Here is a 23,084-nt window from a genome sequence, read left to right as displayed (position 1 = left end):
ACAACTAAATCCAGCCATAGATGGTTTGAATCTCAGCTGGTTCAGCAAAGAGAGCAGAGATTCGATCCATCCATGGACAGGCTAATTGTACCAAAGTCGAATCATCGATCGCGATTGTGAGCAGCTATAGCCGCTAGCAGTAATCATTGTGGCTCCCAGTTTGATTAGGTTAATTGGTTTGAAGAAGGAATGCACTTGCATGTTCCCAAAGGAAATTTAAATATAGGTTACCAGGATGACTATTTTTCTTTCTCCTAGACCAAAAGTGTAGCAGTTTGCCATTGGTTGGAAAAAAAGAGCAAAAGCAAATCACAACTATACTTTAATTTCCCAGTAAAAGGCTAATGAAACTGCACATCTAAAAGATTCCACTCTTATCACCACAGGTCCTTGCTCTATTTTTTTTTACATACCAATTTATCGTGACAAAAACGCATCACAGAACCATTGCTTAACAAAAATCTATTTCTAGGAAAAAAAAGTATACTCCACACAAACCTCATTATGAGATTTTTTTTTTATTACACCCCCAAAATGCATATTAATAAACAACAACTCAAAAGGTACAGGAAAAAAAAAAAAATAGGAGGGGAGCAACCCAACCCAACCGACTTACCAAGCACCAACTAAAGAGATACTTTGGGCAAAAGGTGAACAGCACTTGTAAATGCTACCTCCTTTCTAATAAGCTGAAATCATCTGGCTGCCTCATTCAATCCACTGAGATAAGGCAGATCTAGGATTTTTTTTCTCTCCTGGCAAGGGTTATAACTGCATGCCAATTACTGCTGACACCAATGAAAGCTTTCCCTTTACTTTCTTGTAAAGACACTGCAGGGATACAGATGGCACAATTTTTGCCTCTGATAGCACTGTAGAGAAGCGCAAGCCCCTCTGATGTACTGCTGTCTGGGGACCCTTTGACATGCTATCTGCCCTCCCTCTGGGGAGATTCCAATCACTTCCCCATTTGGTCACTTGGCTAAATAGCCCTTGTGTCCATTACCTGTACACCTCTATTCTCTGCTTCTCAACTGTGTCTCAAAGTATAGTGTGTGTCACAACTTTAAGCTGTTGGATCCATCTAGCAATACCCAAGCCTCACAAATTGCTAGGCTGGCCCAGAGATTTTACATTTACTTGTTCAAAGTGTCTTCTAAAAATAACTAACTACATGGACAATGTAAGGTATTTCGATTAAAGCCCAACAATCCCTCTTAAATTCTTACTGACATGCTGTAATAAATATGCATCTTTACATTTTTAATCATTAGCCAAGTGCTGTAAAGGTTCAGAAAACTTGTGTGCTGTCAGCACTAGGAGAGGCAGACCACGACTCCCATACAAGCAGCGTCTCAGCTCTTCAGCAGTCAGACATGCCCTACTGAACACTCTTCTAGCTCTCTAAGCAGAGCTATTGAACAGAGCAATGTTAAGGGATGTGTGTTGGAGAGCTGGACTGCTGCTTGTGTGTGAGTACAGCAGTCCAACTCCCATGGTGTTGCCAGCACAAGGTTTTTAAAGCCCCTACTGCAGCACTTGGAGGGAAAAAAAAATATTAAAAAGGAGGCATATTCATTTAGCCTTGCAGTACAATAAATGACTATTACACAATAAATGATGAGGGTTCAGCTGGGCTTAACACGATCATTTTTAAAGTAAGTAATCACGCTTTGAATTGGTGGACATTCCCAGGTGCTCAAACAAATACGTTTTTTTTTCTTTCTAAATTTAAAGATAATCTGTTTAGTACTTGCTCAAAAAAAATCGCGTTACTCTATTGATTGAAATAATGGGACTTGGGTCTTTTTCAATCTATGTAACCTTGTATAGCCACATAAAAATATACAAGGAATCCCTTGAAGGGCTACATTTTCTATAAGTAACTCCTACTACAGGTTTACAACTATGAAGTCTCTTTATTCTCCATTACACTTGTAACAAAATGTATTTCCTGCCCCCAGCTCTGAGATTTACTTTACTTGTCCTTTGGTAAAGGAACACACAAAGTAAGCAGATTGTTATATACATACTTGTACTTCTGAAAGAAGTTGGGAGCCTCGAAAAGTTTTGCCCAATCTGCTTTCCCCAACAGGATCTCATCAGTTATAGCCAGCCCTGTAGACATAAGGAAATAAAACAAAGCTTAAATCTCAATGCAAAAAAGACTGGTGACAAAGCTGAGAATATATGAAACACTGGGTGAAACAATGAATAACAATTTCTGATAATATTTTATAATGCTCCGATGGAAAAAGGCTGAAGCAAAAAAATACATTATATGAAAACTGTACCTCGTTTAAACTCTTCCACCATAACCATTCTTGTGGAAATAGAAACATTGTACGTGGAATTCTGCTGAGGGTAGGCTGGGGTGATAATAGGCATCAGGTGGTACCGATCACTGGGATTCACCTGAAATAAAAGGGGGAAAAAAATAAAAAAAAAATAAAAAACGGCACAGCATTAGCTGTACATAGGACGACAGTAGCTGGATTAGTAAAGAAACATTTACCTAAAATAACTAAGCCTAACTGTTACATGCAAGCGGGCATATACACTGAATGCAGTTTTACAATGAGTGTTGACTGTATATATTAAAAAGCTCCTTCCTTCTTGTGGTATGCTGCACTGAAACCCCATCAGTTATCAGCCCTGGGCAAATCCACACTGAGCTAAAGAACACCAACCGCCCCCCCCAATCACCACATCCAAGAACTGTGAACCTGCAATACATTATTAGGTTTAGATACACTTTAGGCACAAACAAACTACTTACCTGTCTCTACTTCATGATGCTTTTTCAATAGTCAAGTCATTCAGGGCCTAGCCAACTATAACATGGTGTCACATTCCATTTGCTCCAACACAATTTGCTACTAGTCCATACCCCCAAGCCCCAAGCTGTTTTTTTCCCCTGGGAGTATTAGCACACCACAGAACAGAGGACATAGGAGATTCTTTATGCAATGCATGTGATGTGAATGTACAATAAATGTAAAGCACTAGTTAAATTGCTGGAGCTAAATACCCATGATAAATTAGAAAATTTGAGAAGGTCAAAAATTTTCAGCTATAGCGATTATAAAAAAAAAAAAAGTACTTCAAAAGAAAAAGGTGTACAGAAATAAGCTTTTATTAGTTAACATTACTAAAAAAAAAAAAAAAAAATTATGACTCTCTCCGATGTTCATTGACAGGCACAGCTCTTGATCTTCTTGACCATTGGGTCATACTGCCCCCTACAGGAGTAAGACCTTAGGCAGAAAAAATTCTGGCTAAGCCTATGGGCAGTCCCAGGAGGTATACTCCTCTCTGCTATAGGTACTCCGTTTTGTTACAAGCAGTGTCAGAAGAATTACAACCCCACAGAGGGGTGCGTGCTGTGTCAGTCAATGAACATCCGAGAAATGGATTTTATGGTAAGTCATTCATTCAGTCTTTCGTTCATTGACTGGCACAGCTTCTTAACCATTGGGACGTCCCATAGCAGTGTTAAACATGAGGGGTGGGAACAGCAAAAAATAAATTCCCAAGGCTAAACTATAACCAAACAGGTAAACGGGAGCACAACCAAAACAACTGGAGCCCACCTGAAAACAACAATACACTCTCAAAGAGGACAAGCTCCTCTTAACAGCATCCTGCAAAACCTTGTGGCCAAAGGAAGCATCTGTAGATGCCAACACATCCACTTTATGGAACCTTGTGAAAGTGTGCACAGGCGATCAAGTGGCCGCTTTGCAAACTTGCGCCACTGATGCCTGATGACGGAAGGCCCAAGAGGCACTGAGTGCCCAAATACGCCTTGACAGGGAAAGGAGGGACCTGACCCTTGATGGAATATGCCTGAATCACTGTCTGATCCATCTGGAAATGGTCGCAGAGGAAGCGGACAACCCTTTCCAAGGCCCATCCGTGAGTACAAATAGTGAGTGACTTCCTAAAAGGCTCCATAGCTGCCAGGTACACACGTATTGCCCGGACCACAACCAAAGCATGCAAGGCAATTTTCCTTTGGATGTTGTGGCCTGGGACACAGGGAAGGCAACACAATGTCTTTATTCAAATGAGACATTGAATAAGAGACAACCTTTGAAGGATCGACAGACAGGGGCAAAGAACCACCTTATCTCTGTGAACCACCAGGTAAGATGAACAACAGGATAACGTTACCAATTCTGACACCCTGCATACAGAGGTGATAGCCACCAAAAAGGCCACCTTCTGGGACAGAGTAAGCAGTGGAATTTCCCCAAGATTCTCAAAAGGAAGTTTCTGAAGGACAGAGCACCAAATTGAGGTCCCAAGGCAGCAACGTAGACCACACTGGAGGGGCCAAGTGCCTAACTCCCTGAAGAAAAGTATTCACCTGGGAGTGTGTGGCCAAGGGGCATTGGAAGAAGACCCCTAAGGCAGACACCTGGCCCTTGATAGTACTCCGGGCCAGTTTCTGCTCAACCCCCAGTTGAAAGAAGAACAAGACCCGAGCCACCGAAAGAGGATGAACCCCAAGAGGCTCACACCACGCAATGTACGACTTCCACGTACGATGGTAGATCTTTCTAGAAGTAGATTTGCTAGCTTTTAACAGCGTTGGAATCACCGACTCATCAGCACCTAGCGTTCAACAGCCAAGCCGTCAAAGCCAGCGACTGTAAAGCAGGATGGAAGATTGGTCTTTAGGACAGCAGATCCTCCCTGAGATGAAGCTTCCAAGGAACTTTCACGAACCAGCCCCACCAGATCGGCGTACCAAGTCCAGCCTGGGGCCACTAAGATTACCGGAATCCCCTCTGCCTCGATCCTGCAGAAGCTCGAGAGGAGGGAAGGCATAAATCACTATACTAACCCCAGGGGGCCACCAGCGCGTCTGTAGCGTGCGCCAGAGAATCCTGTGACCGAGCCACAAACTTCTACACCTTTCTGTTGAGCCGAGACACCAAAAAATTCACCTCCGGATGAAATGACCGCTCCCCTTGGTCTAATGTCTGCTGACTGAGGTAGTCCGCCTGCCAGTTTTCCACCCCGTGAATATGTACAGCAGAGAGGACTGCAATGAGTCGTTCTGCCCCCCTTAGAATGCTGGCTACCTCTAGAGCCGCCAGGACACTTCTTGTGTGTGCCTCCCAGGTGATAGACATAAGCCACGGTAGTGGCATTGTCCGATTGAATGTGCACTGGACATCCGAGGACGATCCGTCCAACATTCCAGGCACAGTCTGATCGCTCAGAGTTCCAAAACATTGATTGGTAAACTGGACTATTCCAGTATCCGAACCCCCCCCCCAGCAGAATTTTTGCCGAGGACGCCTCCCCAGTCGGAAAGGCTGGCATCTGTGGTGACCACTGTCCAATACAATGGGAGGAAGGATTTGCTCAGCCGAAGTGCCACAGAACGAAGCCACCATATCAGGGACTCTTTCATTCCCCGGCTCAGCCGGATCTGGTTGTCCAGAGACTGCGAATTCTTCTCCCAATTGCCCAGAAACTCTTTTTGCAGGGATCCTGTATGTAACTGTGCAAACGGAACCACCTTGAAGGTAGACACCACCAGGCCCGGCACCCGCATGCAAGCCCGGAGGAATGACCATCTGCTGGACAGCAGGAGACGAATTGAAGCCTGCAGTTTGTCCAGAGGAAGGAGCACTCTGGCCAAGTCTGAGTCCAGAGCCAGACCCAGATAATCTAGCTTTGTTGACAGAACAAGAGCAGACTTCTGAAAATTCAAAATCCACCTGAACTCTCTCAGAGTTTGTATGGTGATCTCCAGGTTTTCCACCAGAGCAGTAGAAGACACTGCTCGCAGAAGGAGGTTGTCCAAGTAGCCCAGTACCGCGATCCTCTGTTGGCATAACAATGCTAGCACCGGGGCTATCACACTTGTGAAGACCCGAGGAGCAGAGGCAAGACCAAAGGGTAACGCCACAAACTGATAATGCTCCTCTCCCACAGCAAAGCGTTGGAAGCGTTGGTGACCAGCACATATTGGAATGTGGAGGTAAGCATCCTTTCTGTCGATCGAGGCAAGAAAAGCCCCCTAATGCAGGGATGCCACCACCATGCGAATGGACTCCATTCTGAACTTCTGCACCCACACAAAGCAGTTCAGTGGAGGTGCAGGATTGGACGCACCTTGTCTTCCTTCCTGGGAACTGTAAACATGTTGAGTAAAAACATTCCCATGTCGGAATCGGGACAATCACCCCTTGAACAGGTCTTGCACCGCCCCAAAACAGACCCTGTGAGCAGTCTGGGAACAGGTGCAAATTGGAAGGAAAGAACCTTGCCAAAAGTTAAGAGGGAAACTTGATCTTGTAGCCGGACTGTATGACTGTGTATCCACTTCGTAGTCTTGTACCAGGGAAGTCCACGGGTACGGAAACCAGCCAAAACGCACCCTCACTCATCGGGGGTGGGGGGACACCTTCATGCTGAAGGAGCCTTGTCTGCGGGTCTGGAGAAGCCAGCTCTTGACTTACCAGACCAACTTCACTTGGATCCACCAGGAAAGGCTTTGATCCCTTGTCAGTCACCCCCTGAAGGACGAAAAAACTTCTTATGAGCCAAGAAGGATGGCCCACATCTACGACGTGGGGCCTTGCCCTTACTAGCCTGCGGAAGAAAGGTACTCTTTCCCTCTATGAGGCCCCTAATGATGTAATCCAGGGTAGTTCCAAATAGGCAATCTCCTTGAAAAAGGAAGATCAGCCAACGCCTTTTTTTTTTAATTATTTTTTAGAACCATGAGCCAAAAAATTTGCAGAAGGACCACTGCCTAAAGAGCCTAGCGACTAGGGGAGCCACATCCAAATACATCACAGATAAACTGTAGCCCCTGGACTAATTGGTCTGCCAGCTCAGCAAAGGCAGGGGGGGAGCTGTTTCCCCTCCAGGTCATGGCGTAAAAGCTTCGCCCACTTGGTCAGAGTTTGCGACACCAGTGCAATGGTAAATACCAGCCTCAGTGCCAAACCAGCCACAGTGTACATATTGCGGGCCACAGCCTCCGCCTTCTTGTCAGCCGGGTCCGTAAAAGCCGCTGACTCTTCAACCAGAATCATGGTTGCCTTGTTCAATTTGGAGACAGAGACTGGACTGGTGGAACAGTCTACTTTTTAAGAGGGGACTCCTCATAGGGGCACCGCATGGCAAATCGCTTAGGGACTACAAGGGGATGTTTTGGCCATTCCCACTCTATGGCAACAATTCTGTCATAATAGGCAGGGAAAGGAAACACCTTTGCCACTCTGGAAGACCTGTGAGTGCCAAAGGGAACTGATGCCTCTGTTGCAGCTTCAGCTGCGTCCTCTATTTTTAAAGCCCCACACACAGATACAAATCAGTGCATTCACCATCGCCTTTTCGTGCGCGGCTACAGGAGGAGGAATCATCCTCACTATCTGACAACTAAGTGCGTGTGGTCGTAGATCCAGCAGAGTGACCCACGTCCGTGGCGGCCTGAATAAGATTCAGGATCTGAGGAGACATAAGGCAGGGGGCGCTTTTTGCTTGCCCGTTGCCCAAAAACCACCTCCACCCGGAACACGAAGGACTCCAGGACCACCATCAGTGCATCAATGGATGGTTGGGACTCGTAGGGACCCACAGCCTCTGGGAGGGGATCAGGTGGGGAAATGTGCTCCAAAGACTCCATGAATCAATAGGGGGACTCCACAAAAAAGGTGTAAAAACACTAAGGGACAGGCCCACCGCTCCTGCAGAACCACTCGGTCACCAGTAACAGAGCACCTAATCGATCCTCAGCAGAGAGGAAGAGGACCCCACCAGACTCACCACCCAGCAGAAACAGACACCTGTAGCCACCAGGATAACCTGCACTCCACGTGCGGCGATCAAGTGAAAAGATCCAGGAGTCAGCACCAGGGGGTGAGGAGCTCCCACCGCCCTTAGGGCTCCACTGCCATGGCTGCCTCTATTTTTATTTTTAATGGCAAACTACTGTAAAATGGCCGCCAGACTATAACATGGCCGCAGTGCATTGAGCACACAGGCTACAGCAAAATGGCAGCACCACGAGGGATCACTAGGCCTCAAAACGGAACAGGCAGTAGTGGGGGCTCCTGGCAGGAGCCTCCACCAAGTACAGTCCCCCCCCCCTCTCACCCCAGGTGGTGGACCAGGCCACCCACAGCCCCAGCGGGGCGGCAAGATGACCCACAGTGACTACAATAGGAGGGGGGGGGGGGGTGCCTAATGGGAAGGAGGGGAACCCTGGTATCCCACCGTTCCAAGGAGGGGCCCACGTCCACCCTAAAAACACTCCAGGAGGAGAGGGGGGACAGTTACCAGGCGGGCACCGCTTCAGTCAGAACCACCTCTCCATTGAAATGGGGGGGGGGGGGGGGCTTTTCGGCAAGGAGGACCACTGCTTCTCGGGGCGAGACCCTGCCATATGCGACCTCGTGAGGCGTTTAAAATCACAGGCCAGCCCCTTGTCCAGCTGGGCTATGTCGTGGTACACCGAGCTCGGCGCTGAGGCCTGCGCGCGCTCGCTGGCCAGACTGGGGTTACCACTGGATCTAGATTATCCAGCCCGTCGCCCAGTCCAGCAGTTGATTGTAGACCTCACAAAAAAAAACAAAAAACTAGGATTAAAAAAATCTGTCTAAAAAGAAAAAATTGCAAGGACCAGAGATCCCAGGAAGGAACTAGGTCTTTACTCCTGCCTAAGGAGAAATAAAACTGAGTACCTATAACAGAGAGGGAGTATACCCCCTGGGACTGTCCATGGGCGTAGCCAAAATTCTTTTCAGCCTAGTGTCCTACTCCTGTAGGGGTCAGTATAACCCAATGGTTAAGAAGATCAGAAGCTGTGTCCATCAATGAAGAGAGAAAATAGTGTTTCCTGTCAAACCTCTCTTTTCTGATTAAAAAAATACTTTCCATCGAAAAGCCTGCTGCATGCAGTCCTGGCTGTCTGTGATTGCGTTTCCATAGAAACATGATGGCCTAGATGTCTGCTAACTTTTCACATAGGCTGTAATCGATTTTTACCTCTCCCGTCAAACAGGTTGACCAGTGTCAATTACAGCTTATGGGGCTACAAGGAGCATGTAGCAAGTTGAAGAGGACGGCTCAGGACAGCATGCAGGGGCTTCTGTGCTGTATGGTAATTGTTAATGAAAAAGGGCTGGTAGGAGACATTGATTTTTTTTTTTTTTTTTTTTAGGATTAAACTAGAATTTATCCTTGCTGTTTAAGTACATATCAAACATAAACACACAGATAAATGCCATATTTTAGGATTACGAGTGTAGTCTGAGACAAACATTTATCAAAAACTGGGCCTTTCCCTCAAGTCACAGCAGAACTACGGTGATCATAAAGATAACCTGCAGCTTTAATAAACATTCTTCATTTGAGTCACCAAAATAAAGTTTTCCATGAATAAACAACTCTCCTTAAAAAAAGATCATGGTAACAGGCATACGAATGAACTGCAATGTAAAACTGGGAAACATTACTGACCCTTGGGTCCCACACAGGCAAATTAAGATTGCACTCTTCTGGTTGCTTCAGCAACACTGGGTTAGGCCATTCCCTGCCAAAGAAGAATTAAATAAGAAAACATTAATGCAAAGAAGGAAAGTTACATTCTTGGCTTCTTAAAACCAAAACTTAGATAAAATCTCCATATTTACTAAAGCTGTACGAACTGATGATGATCACCAATTTATTCTTTAATGCCCTATTAGGGGTCATGCACACTGCATCTCAAAAAAGTGGCTCCTACAGGCTTTTCATCTTTTTGAGCTCTATTTTTTTTTTCTGCCTGAAAACTCCCTTCCATGTTAGCCAATGTGTCAATGCACACTATGGCTTTTTGAGGACTTTACAGGCATATGCCCTTACAGGCAGAAAACCCCTCCCACCAAACTCGTGTTTTTAAGAGAAGCTTTCGAGCAGAAAAAGATGCCCAAGTGTCCAAAAACATGAAAAAGAACAAAAAACGCTTATGCTCGAAAAAGATCAAAGAAGCTCAATAAAAAACGCGCAAAAGAGCACAAGAAACACAAGCTTCTTGAAGCAGAAATAAAAGCTCAAATGCCTTTAAAAAATTGGATTTTTGACTTTGACTTTTAAATCTTATTTCTCTGATGTTCATTGATGGACACAGCTCCTGATCATCTTAACTATTGGGTTATACAGCCCCCTATAGGAGTAGGACACTAGGCAGAGAAAAAAAAAAAAAAAAAAACTGACTACGCCTATGGGCAGTCCCAGGGGGTATACTCCCCCCCTTTCAGCAACAGGTACTCAGTTTGGGTACAAGCAGTGTCAGAAGAATCAACTCCACAGAGGGGTGGGTGCTGCATCCGTCAATGAACATCAGAGAAATGGATTTTACGGTAAAGTCAAAAAACTGGATTTTTGACTTACCATAAAATCCTTTTAATTTATGCTCATTGACAGACGCAGGACTCATATCTTGATATCAGTAGGGACGTCCCAAAGCAGTGCCATAATTGAGGGGTGGGATAGCAGACGAAAACAGAAAACAAAGTGCCCGAGTAGAGTGCGCCTTAACAGGGAAAGGAGGAACCTGACCCTTAATCGAATAAGCCTGTACCACCGTCTGCATGATCCTCGAAATAGTCACAGCAGATGCAGGCAACCCTTTTCTAGGGCCATCCGTGATCACAGAGCGAATCTGACTTATGAAAAGAGTCAGTAGTTGCCAGGTACACCCCGATTGCCCGAACCACATCCAAAGTGTGCAGTGCAAATTCCTAAGAATGGCTCGGCTTAGGACACAAGGAAGGCAACACGATCCGGACGAAGAACCACTTTATCCCTATGAACCATCAGATAGGGGGAGTGAGAGGACAACGCAGCCAGTTCTGACACCCTGCGCGCAGAAGTAATAGCCACCAAAAAGGCCACCTTCTGGGATAAGGTAAGCAGGGGAATCTCCGTAATATGTTCAAAGGGAGGTTTCTGGAGAACCGACAGCACCAAATTAAGGTCCCAGGGTGGTAATGGAGAGTGCACCGGAGGAACCAGGTGCTGCACCCCCTGGATGAAATTTCGTACCAGGGAATGAGTGGCCAGTGACCTCTGGAAAAAAATCGCCGAGGCGGAGACTTGACCCTTGATAGTACTCAAAGCCAGCTTCTGCTCAACCCCCCGTTGAAGGAAGGCCAAGACCCGAGCCACCGAGTAAGAACGTGGAGGAACCCCGAGGGACTCACACCACGCAATATAAGCCTTCCATGTACGATGATCAATCTTCCTAGAAGTCGCTTTCCTTGCTTTAAGCAGAGTAGGAATAACAGAAGCAGACAATCCCCTGTCCTTCAGCACCTGGCTCTCAACAGCCAAGCCATCAAAGCCAGCGACCGTAAATCAGGATGGAAGATCGGCCCCTGAGACAGCAGATCCTCCCTGAGAGGAAGCCTCCATGGAGCATCTGCAACCAGCCTGACCAAGTCGGCGTACCAGGCGCGACGAGGCCAGTCCGGAGCCACAAGAATGACCGGAATCCCTTCTGCCTCTATCCTGCAAAGAAGTCTCTGCAGCAACTTGAGAGTAGGAAAGGCATACAGCAGCTGATACTGCCCACACGGGGCCACCAGCGCTGCTGTGGTGTCTGCCAGAGGATCTCGGGATCGGGCTACAAACCTCTGCACTTTCCTGTTGATCCGGGACACCAACAGATCCACATCGGGGGTGCCCCAACGAAGGCACAACTAGTAAAACACCTCCGGATGAAGAGACCATTCCCCATTGATCCAAGGTCTGTTGGCTGAGAAAATCCAGCTGCCAATTTTCCATGCCTGGAATGTGAACAGCAGGAGAGAGCTGGAACAAAGCGTTCTGCCCAACGTAAGATGCCGGCCACTTCAAAGGCCGCAAGGACACTCTTGGTGCCCCCTTGGTCATTGACATAAGCCACAGCCGTGGCATTGTCCGACTGAATCCGCACTGGACAGCCCCGAAGATGCTCGGTCCAGTGAACCAGGCAAAGCCTGATCGCTCTCAGTTCCAATACATTTAAATCAGCAACCTGGATTCTTCCAGGGACCAGATTCCCCTAGCAGAAAACCTGCCGAGAACCCCTTCCCACCTGGATAGACTGGCATCCGTGGTGACATCGTCCAATAGATCAGAAGAAAGAATCTTCCTTGACTGAGCATCGGAGACTGAAGCCACCATACCAGGGACTCCCTGGTCCGCTCACTCAGCCGGATCGGTTTGTCCAGGGCATCAGGATTCCTATTCCATTTGAGAAGGATCTCCTTTTGGAGGGTCCTCGTATGAAATTGAGCAAAAGGTACCACCTCGAAAGATGCCACCATCAGTCCCAGCACTCTCATGCAGGTCCGAAGGGACGACCATTTGGAGGACAGCAACAGCTGAGTCGCTGTTTGGATTTTATGGAGTTTGTCCACAGGGAGAAACACCTTGGCCAAGGACGCTTCCAAAGTCAGGCCCAGATAGTCCAGTCTCCTGGAGGGGACCAGGGAGGACTTCTGCAGGTTCACAAGCCACCCAAACTCATCCAGAGAGGTGATCTCCAAATTCGCCATCAGAGCCTGCGGAGACTCCGCACAGAGGAGGAGGTCGTCCAGGTAGCCCAGGACCGATATGCCCCGTTGCCGCAACAGAGCCAGAATCAAAGCCAAAACCTTTGTGAAAACCCGGGGAGCAGAGGCGAGACCAAAGGGTAACACCACAACCTGATAATGGTCCTCTCCCACTGCAAAGCGCAGAAAACGTTGGTGTCCTGCATAAATAGGAATGTGAAAGTAGGCATCTTTGATGTCTATGGAGGCCAAAAAGTCCCCCTGATGCAGGGAGGCCACCACCATGCGGATGGACTCCCATCTTGAATTTTTGCACCTGGACAAAACAATTCAGCGCCTTTAAGTCCAGGATAGGACGCACCTCGCCCTCCTTTCTGGGCACTGTGAACAGATTAGAGTATAAGCCCGAAAACGTTCCCCACACAGAACCAAACTATTACTCCCTGTTGTACAAAGTCCTGTACTCCCCCCAAGAGAGCCCTTAAGCGATCCGGGGACAGCCTAATTGGAAGGGAAGAACCTTACCGGTGGAACAGATCGAAACTCGATCTTTTACCCCGACCGTATGACCTCGTGAACCCATTTGTCTTGAATCCTGGAGAGCCACAGATCCGGGAACCGGCAAAGACGTCCACCCACCCCTGACATGGGTGGGGGCGCACCTTCATGCCAAAGCGGCCTTGTCCTCCGGTCTGGAGGAACCCAATTTCTGTTTACCAAACCAACCCCCGGAGGGGGCCTTGCAGGGCTTCGCCTTGTCGACTGATCCAGAGGGACGAAAAAACTTCTTGTGTGCTGAAAAGGAGGGTCCCCGTCTGCGACGAGGGTCCTTACCCTTGGCAGCCTGTGGGAGAAAGGTGCTCTTGCCCCCAGTGAGACCTTTGATAATATCATCCAAGGTAGCACCAAACAGGGGATCCCCCTGAAAGGGGAGATCAGTCAAGGCTTTCTTAGAAGCCTGATCCACAGACCAACACTTCAGCCGCAGCATGCGCCGGAGGACCACCGCCGACAACGATAAACGCCCCAGCATTGGAGCAGTATCCAGTGCGGCGTCGCAAACAAATTGCAGTGCCTGCACCACCTGGTCCAGCAACTCTGACAGGGCAGGGAGGAGGTTTCTCTACTCTAGGTCACGACGTAGTAACTTAGTCCATTCCGTCAATGTTTGCGAAACCAGGGCAATGATAAACACCGGTCTTAAGGCAGACCCTGCCAGGGAAAACAGTGCTGGACACAGACTCTGCCCTACGATCAACCGGATCCCTAAAGGACGGGAATCCTCCACTGGGATCACAGTAGCCTTATTCAGCCTGGAGACCGGCGGATCCACCGTAGGTGGCACCGTCCACTTTTTAATGAGGGACTCCTCAAATAGGTAGCGCCTAGCAATCCGCTTACGCACCCCAGGGGGGCGTTTCGGACGGTCCCATTCTCTCTTAATGATATTGTCAAAGCATGTGGGAAAAGGAACCCTTGTCACCCTGGAGGGCTTGCGCGTGCCAAAGGCAACCTGCGTATCAGTCGCAGCTGCGTCCTCCAGCTTTAGGGTATCACGGACAGACACAATCAGTGCTTCAACCAGCGCCTTGTCTTGCGCGACAGCGGAGGCAGAAAGGTCATCCTCACTATCAGAGGAGACAGGGCGCGAGGCAGTAGACCCGGAGGGGAGACCTGTGTCAGCAGAGATTGGTTCAGATTCCGAATCTGAGGCATCAGACGAGGCAGGAGTAGGCGGAGGGCGTTTTCTAGCACCCCGCCCCTGAAAGGCCAACTCCACCCGGGACACAAACGACTCCAGGACCGCCGAAAGTGCATCTATAGTGAGCTGGGAACCGGAGGGCCCTGCGGTCACCTCGAGGGAATCAGGTGGGGACACATGTTCAGCAGGGTCCATGGTGCACCAAAGGAACCTGTTAGCAAAATTTGACAAAACTGAATTTTTTTTTATGTTGCTATAAAATGTCTCCCAGCGCTACAGTGTCATGGTCACCACTACAGGGAGTGCAGAATTATTAGGCAAATGAGTATTTTGACCACATCATCCTCTTTATGCATGTTGTCTTACTCCAAGCTGTATAGGCTCGAAAGCCTACTACCAATTAAGCATATTAGGTGATGTGCATCTCTGTAATGAGAAGGGGTGTGGTCTAATGACATCAACACCCTATATCAGGTGTGCATAATTATTAGGCAACTTCCTTTCCTTGGGCAAAATGGGTCAAAAGAAGGACTTGACAGGCTCAGAAAAGTCAAAAATAGTGAGATATCTTGCAGAGGGATGCAGCACTCTAAAATTGCAAAGCTTCTGAAGCGTGATCATCGAACAATCAAGCATTTCATTCAAAATAGTCAACAGGGTCGCAAGAAGCATGTGGAAAAACCAAGGCGCAAAATAACAGCCCATGAACTGAGAAAAGTCAAGCGTGCAGCTGCCAAGATGCCACTTGCCACCAGTTTGGCCATATTTCAGAGCTGCAACATCACTGGAGTGCCCAAAAGCACAAGGTGTGCAATACTCAGAGACATGGCCAAGGTAAGAAAGGCTGAAAGACGACCACCACTGAACAAGACACACAAGCTGAAACGTCAAGACTGGGCCAAGAAATATCTCAAGACTGATTTTTCAAAGGTTTTATGGACTGATGAAATGAGAGTGAGTCTTGATGGGCCAGATGGATGGGCCCGTGGCTGGATTGGTAAAGGGCAGAGAGCTCCAGTCCGACTCAGACGCCAGCAAGGTGGAGGTGGAGTACTGGTTTGGGCTGGTATCATCAAAGATGAGCTTATGGGACCTTTTCAGGTTGAGGATGGAGTCAAGCTCCACTCCCAGTCCTACTGCCAGTTTCTGGAAGACACCTTCTTCAAGCAGTGGTACAGGAAGAAGTCTGCATCCTTCAAGAAAAACATGATTTTCATGCAGGACAATGCTCCATCACACGCGTCCAAGTACTCCACAGAGTGGCTGGCAAGAAAGGGTATAAAAGAAGAAAAGCTAATGACATGGCCTCCTTGTTCACCTGATCTGAACCCCATTGAGAACCTGTGGTCCATCATCAAATGTGAGATTTACAAGGAGGGAAAACAGTACACCTCTCTGAACAGTGTCTGGGAGGCTGTGGTTGCTGCTGCACGCAATGTTGATGGTGAACAGATCAAAACACTGACAGAATCCATGGATGGCAGGCTTTTGAGTGTCCTTGCAAAGAAAGGTGGCTATATTGGTCACTGATTTGTTTTTGTTTTGTTTTTGAATGTCAGAAATGTATATTTGTGAATGTTGAGATGTTATATTGGTTTCACTGGTAAAAATAAATAATTGAAATGGGTATACTGTATATTTGATTTTTGTTAAGTTGCCTAATAATTATGCACAGTAATAGTCACCTGCACACACAGATATCCCCCTAAAATAGCTAAAACTAAAAACAAACTAAAAACTACTTCCAAAAATAGTCAGCTTTGATATTAATGAGTTTTTTGGGTTCATTGAGAACATGGTTGTTCAATAATAAAATTAATCCTCAAAAATACTAATTTGCCTAATAATTCTGCACTCCCTGTATTTTCAATGCTGGACTAATGCAAAATGGCTGCTGGACTACACAAAACATGGCAGCCGTGTATTATAGCACACAGGCCACAACAAAATGGCGGCCTCACATGGCACCATGAGGCTCCCAGGGACTCAGGAGGGACCCCTAGGCGTAAGGCAAGGCACAGACAAGAAGGGTGGTGGGGGGGGGGGGGCGTGGCAGGAGCCCCCACCAGGTACAGGGGGAGGGATAGAAAACCCACAGGGACCATCAGAGACAGACGGGGGTGCCTAACGGGAAGGAGGGGAACCCTGGGGCTCTAATGGGAAGGAGGGGAACCCAGGGTTCCGACCGTCCCTTGAAGGGGCCCACGTCCAGTCAAAATCCCTCCAGGGGGAGCAAACTGGAAGGCCAGTCTGCGTCCGTTGGGGCCATGACCCAGGCCGACCTGGCGCGGAGCTGAGATCTGCACATGCTCGCTTGCCAAATTAGGGTGACCACTGTAAGGTTATCCAACCCATCGCCCAGTCCGGCAGTTGATTGTAGATCTCGCAGGCAAAAACAAAATGGAAAAATCTATCTAAAAAGGGAAAAAATTGCCAGGACCAAAGATCCAAGCAAGGAACTAGGTCCTTTACTCTTGACTAGTACCTATAGCAGATAGGGGGGGGGGGGGGGGGGGAGTATACCCACTGGGACTGTCCATAGGGGGGTATACTCTTTTTCCTGCCTAGTGTCCTACTCCTGTAGGGGGCAGTATAACCCAATAGTTAAGATGATCAGGAGCTGTGTCAAACAAAAGAGAAAGCAGTTTTTTTTTTTTTTTTAACTGTAGTTTGCATGAGCCCTTAAACCTATTATTTTAGCTGATTTTAGGCGCTGATGTTAGGTGGGTGGATTTTTATTGGGTTACGCCCTAGATCCAGGCATGGGTTCATTCCCATAATTAAGGGATTTATATCAAAGACTCTGTTATGATTTAGCATTTTACCCTCTCAATAGGAAATCATTTGTTTCCCCACAGCGTAAAACAAACTTTTCCAGCACAGCTCTCAAAATACCTGCACATTTCCTCTTGGTTTTTGGTCTCCTGTTGCAGAAAGTTTTGAAAAATATGTAGCGATTCAGACAGAAATGCGGGCAATTCCCAATTAATCTATTGAACAGACAAGGCTTGCTTTGCTACACTAAAATTCCCAAGCAGTGTTATCAGCCCTGCTTAGTTCTAACTTGCTGGAGTATATACCTACCCAAACCCAAAAGGCTCAATAGATACAATCCTATATTCAGGTCAAAAATGCAGACATGCCCTTTCACACATAATCATGCTATCCCTGGGGAGCTCTGCTTTGATAATTTACTGGTATACTCATCAGTTCATGTCTACGTCCATCTGCTCATTCCTGTATTATGTCTCTTGTAAACACATGAGCACTGCAGCACACCTCATCGGCTCCCAGTGCTTGCCCTCCCCTACCTGCCTGAGATCTGCTTTACAGGGATTTGAAGATGATGATACCAAGTTAAAATCAGGTTGCAGAAAAAAATAAATAAATATTTTTTTTATGAATACAAAAGCAGCATTAATTTGTGCTGCATCCATTTGTAGTTTAAAGTGGAAGTAAACTTCCATGGATTGTTTGTAACTATAGGTAAGCCTCATTATAGGCTTACCTTAGGTACTGTAAATATCTCCTAGACATGCCGTCGATGACGTCATCTGTGTTATCGCTCTGAAGGGACGGACACCTGTGTTTGTCCGGAGTCCTGTGCCGTGACCAGCAGCTCCCGCGCATGCGCTGGAGTGACGTCACACAGCTTCGGCCAGTCACACTGCCGGAGTCCGCGGACCCGAACGGAAGATGGGCGAAGATGGATGAGGCATCCAGCAGTGACGAGGGCTTTGTTAGCAGGTAAGCTTCACATGTGTTAGCATACTAGCACATTAGGTCTCTACTTTGCAGGTAAGGAAAAAAAAAAAAAAAAAAAAAAAAGAGGAGGCAGCGTTTACCTCCTCTTGAAAGCTTGATTCCAGGAATTCCATCTCCTTTGTAAAAAGTGAAGGCATACTACGAGTTAGGAGCACAAGGTGTGTGACACCTAATGGACTTATCTCTATTTGCATCTGACAGGTTTATAAAACTCCCAGAATACAAATGTCGCTGTAGTTCCGGGAGCTTGACGTTTGACATTCTGAGCATCTTCAACAGTAGATACACTAAAGCTGCTATGCCTGCCCCTCCTCCTGCCCAATCACATAAGCCTTTGTATTGTGTGAACACATTCACATAATGCACAGGCTTCTGTTATTGGGCAGCAGAGGAGAGGGGAGGGGAGGGGTGGGCATAGCTGCTCTGTATGCCTTCTCTCCTCTCACAGCTCCAAGTCTATCCTGGCAGAGGCATAAACCTTGTCAGGTGTAATTAATAGAGAGAAGTTCAGGAGATGGCATGCATCTTGTTGGACTTAATGGATAATGTGCCTGCACTTTTTGCAAAGTGGCTGAATTCCTGGAATTTAGCCTTAAGTTAATGAAGACAAGCCAAGAACAACTACTGCACTACAGTAACTCTCCTACCCAAACTTACCACTTGGAAAAGACAAGGAAGAATTTATGGACAAGGGTGGATGCTATGGCATTTGGATACAGTTGGCATGTTCTTGCCACTAACATTGCCCAGGAAACGCCGCCGAGGAATCCAAGGATGTTTGAATATATGTTATGGCCTAAGGAAAACAAATATGAGGAAAATAATACACTTTCTGTAACGCATAATGTTAACATTAAAGTAAGTTTTGTTGGAAGAAAATCTTACGTTTGGCCCAAAGTTTGATTGCTCTTAAAGTTAGCCTGAAGTTATCAATGTTCGGAACTAAATGGAGGATTTCATCAGTTACGCGACAACCTAAAAGATTCAAGATAAACTTTGTGAAAAAATGTAAATCTGCTGTGTTAAGACATTACAAGGACAGTAATGTAATGGTTATTAATTAACAACTAAAGCTTTTCTTGTAGAATTTAACAGGCTATAAAGCAGACCTTGAGAGGTACAATTCCTGCCAAAAGGAAACAAAGAGGAATACAAAAGAAAGAAATGCAAACCAAGATCCTGGGTCAGAAATAAAAGTATTGTCATCCTCTGTACAGAGATTGATTTTGCTTATTTGCAATGAAAAAGGATTTTTGTATTCACAGTAAAATCCATTTCCTTGAGTTTGAGGGACACAAGCTTCAGAGACATCTGGGTTATACTATCACCTACAGAAGGCTTTGGACACTGGCAAACAGTGACCAACCAGGTATAATCCCTCCTACCTAATGTACATAATAAAACACAAATCCCGTGTTCCTTAATGAAGTTCAAGAAGCTGATTTTAAGTACAAACTTTCTATTTTCGTCCTTGTTCACAGACTGAGGATTCAGAAACTATTATGACTTCCAAAAGAAATCCAACCGAGAAGTGGGCAACATATTAAACCCACATAACCAAACAATAAAAAATGGGGGCCTGGCTGCAGTTTAAGAAGCTCATACCTGAAGCAGTTTACACCCGAAACTGGCATCAGGTGAGGACTAAACTTTCATCTGCTGAAACTGTTTAAATGTAGCACCCTCCTAGGTAGGTGCTAGTGAGAGGATAGATTTTGGCTCTGTCTGCTTACCAGAGGGGCTGCAGGCAAATCTATAGTGCTCTTTGCTCACCAGAGAGCAGGATCTGTTAGTGAGGTCTGCTCATTGTGCCCAGTATGCGATTAAGTCTAGAGTGATTCACACTGGTCCAATAGGGAGGCATGTTGTACAGTGGGAGGAAACCCGACGAATGAATGCCGAGGCTTTGAAACAGTCCTGTTGATTGGCAGTGTCAGGTCACCTCAGTGCATTCTGGTATACTGTATAAAAGCCAGGATCACTTGCTGCAAGGTCTCTGGCTGGAGAGAAGAATCCCGGAGGGAGGGAGGGGGCGGCTGTCTCCGCCTCTATAGCAGTGGCACGTGGTCACAAGAGGTCATCCTGAGGGACAAAGGAATGGATGAGAAGAGCTGAACCCAGAGCTCCAGGAAAGCTGACTAAAGGGGAGACACTGGAAAAAACTATCACGAGTACAGGGACTCGTGTCAAGGGGCCTGACCTGAGGGGGGCCACCCCACGTGTAGGAAAGTCAGAGAACAGGTGTCAGCAGTAAAGCGAGAGAGAGGATTCCACCCATGGGTCCGTAAACACCAGGGAATCTTCCACAAGCACTATAGAAGATTTGTTCAACCTGGATACAGGATGATCCACCTTAGGCGGTACCGTCCCGTCCAACGGTTGGAGACCGTCTCAGTAAAGGGATACCGGCATTTAATGCGCTTAGGCACTACTACCACATGCTTGATGCGCCACCTTTGTTCATTAACAATATCATGAAAATTCTCGGGACAAGGGAAAACCTTGCCCAATTTTTGGGTTTTGTGGGAGCCAAAGGACACCTGTGTCCCTGCCGGTGTGGGCTCATCTTCACTAGGCAGAAACAAACTGGTATGCTGGAGCAGGGTGTGTGGGGTAATGCCTAAAGGGACAGCCCCCGTAGGCGTAATAAAGTTTTTCCTGCCCAGTACTACTCCTGTACGGGGCAGCATAACAATATGGTAAGATTGATCCTTGGGACAGCAGATCCTCCCTGAGGGGAAGCTTCCAAGGAACGTTGGCGACCAGCTGCACCAGATCAGCGTACCAAGCCCGGCGAGGCTAGTCCGGAGCTACTAAGACGACCGGAATCCCTTCTGCCTTGATCCTGCGTAGAAGTCTTGACAAAGGCTTGAGAGATGGGGAAGGCGTAAATCAGAAGATACTGACCCCACGGGGCCACCAGTGCGTCTGCGGCGTCCGCTAGAGGATCCCGTGACCAAGCCATAAACCTCTGCAGCTTTCGGTTGAGCCGAGACACCAACTGTTCCACCTTGGGGAAGCCCCACCGAAGACAAAACTGATGAAACATCTGCGGATGAAGGGACCACTCCCTTAGTCCAGTGATGAGGAACCTTGGCACCCCAGAGGTTTTAGAACTACATTTCCCATGATGCTTATCATTCTGCAGTGTAGTTGAGCATCATGGGAAATGCAGTTCCAAAACCTCTGGGGTGCCAAGGTTTGCCATCACTGCCTTAGTCCAACACCGAGTCCGACTGAGGTAATTCACCTGCCAATTTCCCACCCTGGGAATGTGTACGACAGAGTTGGCTGGAATGAACCGTTCTGCCACCTTAGAATGCCGGCTACCTCCAGGAAACTTCTTGTGCCCCCTTTTTGATTGACATAAGCCACGGCCGTGGCACTGTCAGATTGAATGCGCACTGGACATCCCTGAAGTCGATCCGTACAATGGTCCAGGCACAGTCTGGTCGCTCAGAGTTCCAGGACACTGATCAGTAGTCTGAACTCTTCCAGGGTGCAGATCCCCTGAGCAGAATTTTTGCCAAGGACGCCTTCCCCAGCCGGACAGGCTGGCATCCATGGTGACCACTGTCCAATACAAGGGGAGGAAGGATTTGCCCTATCGAAGCGCAAAGCCACAACATCAGGGACTCCTTCGTTCCCCAGATTAGCCATATTGGATTAACCAGAGACTGCGGAGTCTTGTCCCATTTTACCAGAATCTCCCTATGCGGGGACCTCGTATGGAACTGTGCAAACGGAACCACCTCAAAAAGGTAAGGCACCATCAGGCCCAGCACCCGCATGAAAGTCCGGAGGGATGATTATTTGCTGGACAGCAGGAGGCGAATTGAAGCCTGTAATTTCTAGAGTTTGTCCAGAGGAAGGAGCACTCTTGCTAAAGCCAAGTCCAGAGTCAGACCCAGATAGTCCAGCCTTGTGGATGGAACCAGAGCAGACAGGAAGCGCTGGTGAGCGGCACATATTGGAATGTGAAAATAAGCATCCTTGATGTCGATAGAGGCAAGAAAATCCCCCTGATGCAGGGATGCAGCCACCATGCGAAAGGACTCCATTCTGAACTTCTGTACCTGCACAAAGCAGTTCAGCGCCTTGAGGTCCAGGATTGGATGCACTTTGCCTTCCTTCGAACTGTAAACAGGTTTGAGTAAAAACCCCGAAAACGTTCTGAAATCGGAAACCGGGACAATCACCCCTTGAAGTTAAAGGTCTTGTACCACCATGAACAGACCCTGTAAGTGGTTCAGGGGCAAGCGCAAGTTTGAAGGAAATAAACCTTGCTGGGGGACAAAAGCGAAGCTCGATCTTGTAGCCAGACCCAATATGGGTGAGGGAGCACCTTGATACTGAAGGAGCCTTGGCCTCGGCTTGCCAGACCAGGTTTATGTGGATCCTCCAGAGGAGGCCCTGAAAGGCTTCAGCCCTTGTCAGTCCACCCTGAGGGACACCTTTAATGTCATCCAGGGTAGCTCTAAACAGGCAATCTCCTTGAAAATAAAGATCAGTCAAGGCCTTTATTTTTTTTTAAAGTCTGGTCCGTAGACCAGCATTTGAGCCCAAAAATACGCCGAAGTACCACTGCTGAAACAGAGAGCCAAGCGACTAGGGGAGCCGCGTTCAAAGAGGCATCACAGATACTGCAGCCCCTGTACTAGCAGGCCCGCCAGCTCAACAAAGGCAGGGGGGAGCTGTTCTCCCTCCAGGTCACAGCCTAAAATCATAGCCCATTTGGTCAGAGTTTGCAACACCAGGGCTAAGGTAAATATCGGCCTCAGTGCCGAATCAGAGTGTACATATTGCGAGCCTCAGCCTTCCTGTCAGCCAGATCTTTAAAGGCTGGGGACTCTTCAACCGGAATCAGGGTTGCCTTGTTCTATCTGGAAACTGGAAGGTCCACCATCAGTGGAACAGGTCACTTCTTAAGAAGGGACTCCTCATAGCGGTAACGCTTAGTAAATCGCTTAGGGACCCCAAAGGGACACTTTGGTCATCCCCACTCTTTAGAGACAATTCTGTCAAAGTAGGCAGGGAAGGAAACACCTTTGCCGCTCTGGATAGCT

The 23,084-nt window shown here is 47.4% G+C and overlaps 1 protein-coding gene across 2 annotated transcripts in view; it reads right to left on the bottom strand.

The window, feature by feature from the left end:
• PAPOLA (poly(A) polymerase alpha) overlaps positions 1 to 23,084 on the bottom strand; it is a 105,920-nt gene that overhangs the window by 43,056 nt on the left and 39,780 nt on the right. For both annotated transcript variants that reach the window (XM_082275239.1, XM_082275238.1), the window contains exons 8-12: positions 18,904 to 18,993; positions 18,676 to 18,814; positions 9,493 to 9,565; positions 2,295 to 2,415; positions 2,034 to 2,118 (exon numbers count right to left, since the gene is read on the bottom strand). In XM_082275239.1, the coding sequence (XP_082131365.1) occupies positions 2,034 to 2,118; positions 2,295 to 2,415; positions 9,493 to 9,565; positions 18,676 to 18,814; positions 18,904 to 18,993 (508 nt within the window). The remainder of the gene's footprint in view (positions 1 to 2,033; positions 2,119 to 2,294; positions 2,416 to 9,492; positions 9,566 to 18,675; positions 18,815 to 18,903; positions 18,994 to 23,084) is intronic.

The sequence above is a fragment of the Pelophylax lessonae genome (genome assembly GCF_965119305.1).
Source record: "Pelophylax lessonae genome assembly, chromosome: 13".
Lineage (NCBI taxonomy): Eukaryota > Metazoa > Chordata > Amphibia > Anura > Ranidae > Pelophylax > Pelophylax lessonae.
The sequence above is the reverse complement of the archived record's forward strand: the minus strand, read 5'-3'. Positions and strand labels throughout refer to the sequence as shown.